Genomic DNA, 7,746 nt, shown 5'->3' on the forward strand with positions numbered 1-7,746 from the left:
ATGACAATGAGGCCTACACTTAAAGTGATAGTTAGGCACATTATCTGACGTCTCCTCACAGTATCCTACAAATAATGCATTTTTAATATACGTTTTTTAATATATAAAATTGAATGTTAGTCATGGAAAAAGAGAGACTCCACTATAAAAACAGTGCTACCCATTTCCCTCCCCTAGCAAGAATAACTTTATTTGACTTGAGCCCAAATTCAGTTAATGAAGACAAACTATGTTCTAAAAATATTTTTTTACAAAAAAGCCAAAAATATGTGATGACTTTTTGATAAAGCACTGTTTCTAGTATAATGAAAAAAAAAGTATCCTACTTACATAGAAATATTTGTACAAATGTGACATGTAGTAATATCATTTGTGTTCTTTTATTGTATCTTACCAAATCATCCAATAAATATCAAAGACCTCTTTGAGTCAGTTTGTATCTGTGATCATCTTCATTGTATTTTTTCATTGGCTCATGTGTGCAATCAATAGAATTTCTATTAAAAAGGTCACCAATAATCTGTGAATACTTGGACAGCTTTGATGGGCCAATACTTACACCCTGAGTTAACTATTATTTATGCTATAAAATAAAGACTCTACCCTTTCAAAGACTGTAATTTTCAACACATTGCTTTTAAGAGTGTGTGATACAAATACACAGACACAAATAGATAGGTAGGGTTGGTTCACTTCTGTTGTGCTCCTGTTTGCCTCACCTGTTTATGATTTTAATAATGCAATAGCACCATCTAGTGGTCAAGTAAAAACAGGGACGACCGCATTCACAGAAAATGTCTATTAAACTCAGCAAGCGCACAGATTATCCAGACAGTGTTTTATAACAACTTTTATGAATCAACTTTCATGAAAAACATTTGTATATAACTGACAACATGACAACCAAATGTGTACTGTACATCATGCAGTAGTTACAGTAAATTAAGAGAGGACTGGAAAGGAGGAGAAAGGATACAGCACTAATAATACTGATACTTTCTCTCCTGCTTCAATCTCTTTCTGATGTATTACTTTACAGAGGCAGAGACAGATGGCCAGAGACAGAACATGCCCCATCAACCACAGGTGATCATGGTAAAAGGCTTGGATGGACAGGTCAGGCTATGCAGAACGATGCATGTCAGAAAGAAAATACCTAGGCCCAAAACGAGCGCCGCGCAAACTCTGGTCTGCATTTTCGTGGACCTCGTCTCCCCCTCTTCCCTTCCTCCTTCATCCCACCCCTCCTCTCTCCTCCTGTCCACGCACACTTCCATCTCGCCGTCCATCCGTCCCCCCTCACCCTGTCCTTCCCACATCCTTGAGTCTCCGTCCAGAGGCAGAGAACGTAGGTTCGAGATGGGCAGGGTTACAGCTCCTCTCGCTCTGTCTCTACGACCGCATCCGTCTACATCGATGTACCATGGCGGCACGTAGTGGGAGCTAGCGCTGGGTACCAATCTTATGAATACAGGTGTGAAGTCGGGGATTAACAGTGGCGCCGTTGTCGTCGGAACAACAGTGGCCATGTTGTCATCATCGGGGAGATTGTTAACAGACATTCCAGCGGCAAGCGCAGTGACGCATCGACACCAGGGGCAGAGGATAACTCTCTGATTGGTTACATTACAGTTTGGACCCACCCAAATCTGACGCGAACTAGTCCGCCCCTCAATTTGATTGGTGCTGATCTCGGTCGTCTCGCTCTGGCCCATTCTTGGCGCGCTAAAGTTCGTCGATATGTCCGCTTGGATGACGCTGACCTCATTTCGATCAATTTCTCTTCGATTGGTCAAGATCTGAATATGTCCCCTGGTCATCTCCGCTGTTTCCTCTCTCTCCATATTGTTCATATTCACCTCCACAGAGTTATTTCTGACTGGAGCTTCTCTCTGGTGGTAGCCAAACTCAGGCTCACTGCGTCCCATATGTCCAAGTCCGTTTTCCATACCGTTATGTCCGTAACTCTCATTTCGTTCTGTGCTCTCTTCTCCAGTGACTGTCACATGTTGGACTGTCATCTGGATCTGGGGATCATTGTCCATGCTGGGTCGGTTCATCTGGCCTCTGTCCACATCATTGTGCCGAACGGTGACCAGGCGACTCAGGCAGGCAGAGCAGCAGGTGTGTTGGCAGGCCAGCCGCTTGGCCCTGCGCTTCCAGCTGTACTCATTCAGACAGATCTGACATTCCAAGTTACTGTTAATCCCCTCCATTGAAAATTATATCAATATATATCTATGTGTAATTTCTCCTGTAATTCGTTGGCCTTTTTATATAGTCAGGCTCAGTTGTGCTGTCTCTCAGTGATGGTGAATGTTAGAATCTCAGTAGAGACATGGCAGTTGTGTCACACATCTCCTATTAACGTCTGTCTCCATCATGGAGGTTCACTGGAGAATTGGCTGTTAGTTAAAAACTTCCAAATATATAACAACCAGGTTAGAAAAGGAGAGGTCCTCAAAAGATTATTGTGGTGTGGATCTAGGTAACATAAGTAAAAGTAATAGTCTGATAAGGTGGATTTGTTTCCAAATGTAGGTTACTGCAACACGAGTCTTGTCTTTAGCCCTAGTCTCTACTCCAAAACACTCTGAGTTGTAGCTTGAGAAGAGTCAGCTCAGTTCACCTGAACAAACTGTTGGTTTTTGGCTTTGTTAGCTACTTTGTTAGCATGCAACTACTAGCCATTACTAATGCTAGCTTCTACTAGATAATTAGCTAGCGTCAAATCAGATGTGTTAACAAGACAAGTTGTAAGTTAACAAGTTGTACGTTTAGAAAGGCAGTCAACTGTTCTCGGTCACTGTTGCCCTATATCCAATATGGCCACCAGAGTTATGTCATCTGAAAGCCCTCTGTTGTAGTTTGGCCTCCTCACTCAAAATACAGAGTAGGAGTTGTCCAGAGATTAATTGCCCTGGAGTGATATCTTCCTCTTCATTCCTTTTCAAGTTGTTGATGTAGAGCTATACAGATTTATTGTAATCCACTCCAGGCTGTGATGACCCTGCAAGAGAGAAGAAAGCTATTAGTCAAGACCAAGTGGAACTGAGTAGCTTAATCCCAGGTTTATTCTCTGGTCTGTAAACAGTGTGCATGACATAAGTGTAGTAGTGAGTTTCCAACACTTTGTCCAGGACTGTCACACAGTAATGTAAGACGAAGAACAGGCCTCTGGATCACATACTCTGAAGTGATATAGTCAACTTCTTAAAGGCCCAAAGCACAGCTGTGGTATTTTGCCCCCTATTGAGCAACTGTTTAATGTTTAATTTATTGGATTGATGTCTTATCACTCTCAAATTGATTGACTGAGCTTCTGATTCAAGCACAGTATGTAACAGCTAAACATGAGTTTTAAATGTTTTTGATTGGTATAGTAACAAGACATCCATAAGAGCAAATGTTGAATTTGAAAAACTATTCATAACATCCATTGTTTTTTTTTAGTTATATGGTTAGCTCAACATTTGTATGTTCAGAGAATCTGTGTTTACTCAGTATAAGGAGCAATGGGCTGATGATATACATACTAAACCAAAATTGCGTATATTTGGGATGATAAAATATGAATATGGTACTGAGAATTTTGTTGTATATAATTTATCTAAAAAGCAAAGAGCCTTATGTGCCCAGCTGAGATCTGGTATTTGACCACTTACGGTTGAAACTGGGCAGTATGTCAGTCTGGAAGAAGAAAAGCGGATTTGTTCAATGTGCTGTTTGACTGATACAGAAAATGAGTTTCACTTTGTTTTCTATTGCCCTTTTTACTGGGAACCGCGCAATACTTTGTTTAGTAAGATAAAAACAGATATTGATTTAGTAAATATGGATGATGCACAAAGATTGAGTTGGCTGTTCGCTGTATGAAACATTTAGATTAGCTAGTTACCTGGAGAAAGCCTGGGAGATGAGAAAAAAAGCTCTTTAAACTGTAAGTTTGTAGCAGTTCCTTTCAGTTGAAACCTATCATTTCAAATATGTTATTTGAAAGAATATAGTAGTACTCTTTGCTCTTATATGTATCACCAGATGATGTATGTTTTGTAAAATGGTGTGTCCTGTAATCCCATGTGGGATGGGCCAGATGTTTGGCATGACACAGAAATAAAAATAAACTAACTAACTAACTAACTAACTATATGGTTAAGTGTGTAATCATGTTTCAATGCTGCCTGAGGATGAGCACTGAGCTCGAAACGCATTGCAGATTCTGCATGTTTAGAGCCAATATGTTCACCTGCTCCTTATGCGCAGTATTGCTTACTGATGGGCTTCTGAAGCTTTAATAAATTGTTGACGTTGCACATGTAAGATGCTTCCAATCCTTCTATTTTGATTCATTTGGTTCATACTTTTAACACATACACTATCAACCAAACATTATCTTCCTGTGTTGTGGGAGTAAAGCTGCAGAACAGCACCCCTGGAGCCAGGAGGGATTCAAGGACACTTCAGCAGGGCGGATGCTTGAACCCACGTCTTCCAGCTGAAGTGATCTCCCTTCTTACTGCACTGCCTTGCTGCTCAATAAAGCAATGGCAATCAAAACATTGAGCAAGTATGTGTGCTGAAGCTTGTACTAGAGCAAAGACTGCTAGATCTCTAGCTCACGGCTCAAGTCACACTCATGAAACAGTTACAACTTACTGTGTACGTGGACCCAGACTAATGTCCAATTCAAGAAATGGGCTTTAAAAACAAAAGGAGAAAATGTATTGTGCAAACTCTACATGCCTACAGCTACCTGTAGGCATGCGTGCAATGTCAACGCAACTTGGAAATATTTGTCAGGTTTTTGCATGCACCTCAGAACCAACCAAACCTGTTTGTCAGACAAGTTGCTGTCTCTTGGCTGCATTGATACATAGACCATATACAATGTTCAGTGCTTTCTACTGAAAACAGCTGGTGCGATTTGTCAGATAAACAAGTTCTCAAATTATTTTGATCCAAACTGGCGTGAAGTCCGAGAGCTCAGATTCAACATGCTGTGATGCTATAATCAGATTTGACAAGTTGTAATCACAGAGTTGCAGCTATATTTAAAAAAGAAAAAAGAAATGCATTCAAGTGCAAAATGATCCTTACAAAAACTTTGCATTTGGAAATGATGTATTCAAAGCAATAGGTATTACAGTCAGTAAGTAAAACCGTTTTAAGGATGCATTTCTGCAACTACAATTTTCAAAACAAAAGTCTGGTTTCCATTAAAAACTGTGAAAACATGCCTCCAATAACCACTGCTGTTTTAGGCGATCAAATGAAACAATACTTGCCTGAGCTCAGGCTTCACTGAAAATAAGTGAATGTGAACCAAGGAAACAGTAAGAACAAAGTCCTTAGGCTGCTTAGCATAATACTTTACTGGGCACAGTCTGAAATGGTTGTTTAACCAAACCTCCACCTATACAGAGTAGCCCATAAAGTTAACATGCACATTATTCTGTTAGGTATACTGACTTGAATTGTAGTTTTACTCTAGAAATGACATCTCATGTTGGTCAAGATAAGCAAATAACATACTCCATTGGCTTCAGTACAACAAGCAGTCTATTGTATCCCAGTCAGTGAATACAATATTGCACTCTTACCTTTCTATAAGGCATGTGTCCTCTAGCTGTTAACGCCAAAACCTTCCAAAGCTTTATTTGAACCAGGAGCTGGAGGACGTCCAGAGGCAGATGCAGCAAACCGGTTTTGTCCCAGCATGTCTGGTCTGCCTCACCCTAAATAATAAGTACTTGGGGGAGGTTCCATTCCAAAGGTACTGTAGGTATGATAAGCAGAACTCCCGACTGGCTGAATCTTAAGTGGAGTTGCATTCTAAACAATCGTGACCGAAAAGGATTTATTTATTTTAATTATTTTAAACAAATCCTAGCAGTTCTCAGAGAAAAAAAAAAACTACTTAATATTACAAGAGTAACTAAACAAAGCTTTGAGGCCACAAAATGATCACACACGCACAATACATTTATTGAAAACAGTATTTATTACATTAAAATTTTAAGTTCATTCTTTAAAATAAAGTGCTGTCTTGCATGTAGAGGTCTAGTCAGTCCTCAGTATCTTTGGTTCCTTCCATTTCCACCTGCAAGAAGCCCACACAGACTGGGTTAGAATCTGATAAAGCCCGGGGAAAAGCATGAAAGCCAACTTTATCTCTTGCAGTGTCGCTCGCTGATAAGTAAATTATGCCGTCTCTATTCCTGATGCTGGAAGTTAACAGCTCCTGTTTCAAAGTACATGTCAATGAATTTACAACAGGCTGAAACCTGCTGACAATTTCCGCAACTGATTATGTGTGTGTGTGTGAGAGTGTATGTGTGTTTAACCCTCCATTCTTTAAAGGTCTAGCTATACTAGATAGCACTGGTCCCAGCCTGGCCCTATTAAGTTTTCCATTTCAAATCAGGGTCCTATAATGGTGCTGTGACCAAATTGACAGAGGCTTTTCTAGGGCTAAATGTTTTTGGGCCAGGAAAATGACAACTCTTTAGGGTCAAAACTGTCAGCTGTCCAAAACTGCATGGAATTTGGATTAGGCCCAAGTCAATTTCCTTGGAGAGTAGACCTCTCTTTGACCCCAAAGAGTTGTGGTTTGCCTGGCCCATAAACATTTAACACGTCTCTAAATATGCTTACAGCCCCATTACAGGGTCCTGATGTTAGATTGAAAACCTTATTGAGCCAGACTGGAACCAATACCTACGGAAGAGGATTAGGTCCACATGTGAAAAATGTATTTGAGTTCTGAGTTTAAAGTCAGAATTCTGAGAAAAAACTCAAAATTCTGACTTTGAAGAATAATGTCAGAATTCTGAGAATAAAGTCAGAATTCTGAATTTAATCTCAGAATTCTGACTTTTTTCTCAGAATTCTGACTTTAAACTGTGTGGCCCTAATCCTCTTCCGTAAATACCATCTAACAGTGTATGAGTCTCTAAAGACACTGTCATATTTGTCCTCTCATAATTGAATGGCTTCCAGAGGCATTGGCACCAACACCAGCTGATCAAAGTTTTTCCATCAATTGGCCGTAGAGGCTAGCAGAGTCAGAATTTCAGCACTCAGTTAATTTTGTACCGTAGTTAGTAAGTACTGTTTTTAGAATAGAACAGTGATTCTCAACCTTTTTCATATCAAGGACCCTAATTTAGACCACATTAGAGCCACAGACCCCCATTTGATGAGATATTGTCTCAGACTCAAACCTGACATATCTTTATTGTTAGATATGATTTTCTCCAGAATTCAATGACTATCTGTATTGTAGGTAGAGCGATAACAGTGAAACTATGATCAAAACAGTCATTCTTCTACAGTCTCTAATTGTGTTAACTGCTTGTAAATTAAATAATGCTGAAGTTTAACAATTCATCAATTTGCTGGGGACCCCATGGAACCCCCTCAAGGACCCCTGGGGTTCCCCGGACCCCACGTTGAGAACCACCGGAATAGAATTATCAAACACTGTCTGCCAAAGCGGCTAGTAGACAGGACAGACTTACTAGCCACAGCCAAAACACTGTAACTCTTAATCCAACTAATTTATTTTTTTTTTTTCTTCTATAATTACAGATTTAATGTGAAAATATAGCTGCATGGCAGCAATGGAACGGGTTCCACTGCATTGGTTAATAACTGTGCCATTTTTTGACTGATTCCTTAGCTTCAAAGTAAAGGCAAGTCCAAGAAGCTTGCATACCAAATTTGGTGTCATATTGACTTGAGTTC

At 39.9% G+C, this 7,746-nt stretch overlaps 1 protein-coding gene across 2 annotated transcripts; it reads right to left on the bottom strand.

Annotated features, from left to right (window-relative positions):
- Nucleotides 1-62: 62 nt before the first annotated feature.
- LOC139658112 (uncharacterized) lies at nucleotides 63-5,694 on the bottom strand. 2 transcript variants are annotated; one of them, XM_071536149.1, is made up of 2 exons: nucleotides 5,601-5,694; nucleotides 63-3,010 (listed from the first exon to the last, which is right to left on the bottom strand). In XM_071536149.1, the coding sequence occupies exon 2, from the start codon at nucleotides 2,214-2,216 to the stop codon at nucleotides 1,077-1,079; it is 1,140 nt and encodes a 379-aa protein (XP_071392250.1). In that variant the 5' UTR covers nucleotides 2,217-3,010; nucleotides 5,601-5,694; the 3' UTR covers nucleotides 63-1,076. The 2 variants fall into 2 exon arrangements, with proteins under 2 accessions (XP_071392250.1, XP_071392251.1); XM_071536150.1 differs by having other exon boundaries at nucleotides 5,470-5,603.
- Between the last annotated feature and the right edge of the window lie 2,052 nt (nucleotides 5,695-7,746).

The sequence above is a fragment of the Centroberyx affinis genome, unplaced genomic scaffold, assembly GCF_046629955.1.
Source record: "Centroberyx affinis isolate AG114_WGS23_722 - 3 ecotype Tasmania unplaced genomic scaffold, CSIRO-AGI_Caff_v1 ptg002834l_1, whole genome shotgun sequence".
Lineage (NCBI taxonomy): Eukaryota > Metazoa > Chordata > Actinopteri > Beryciformes > Berycidae > Centroberyx > Centroberyx affinis.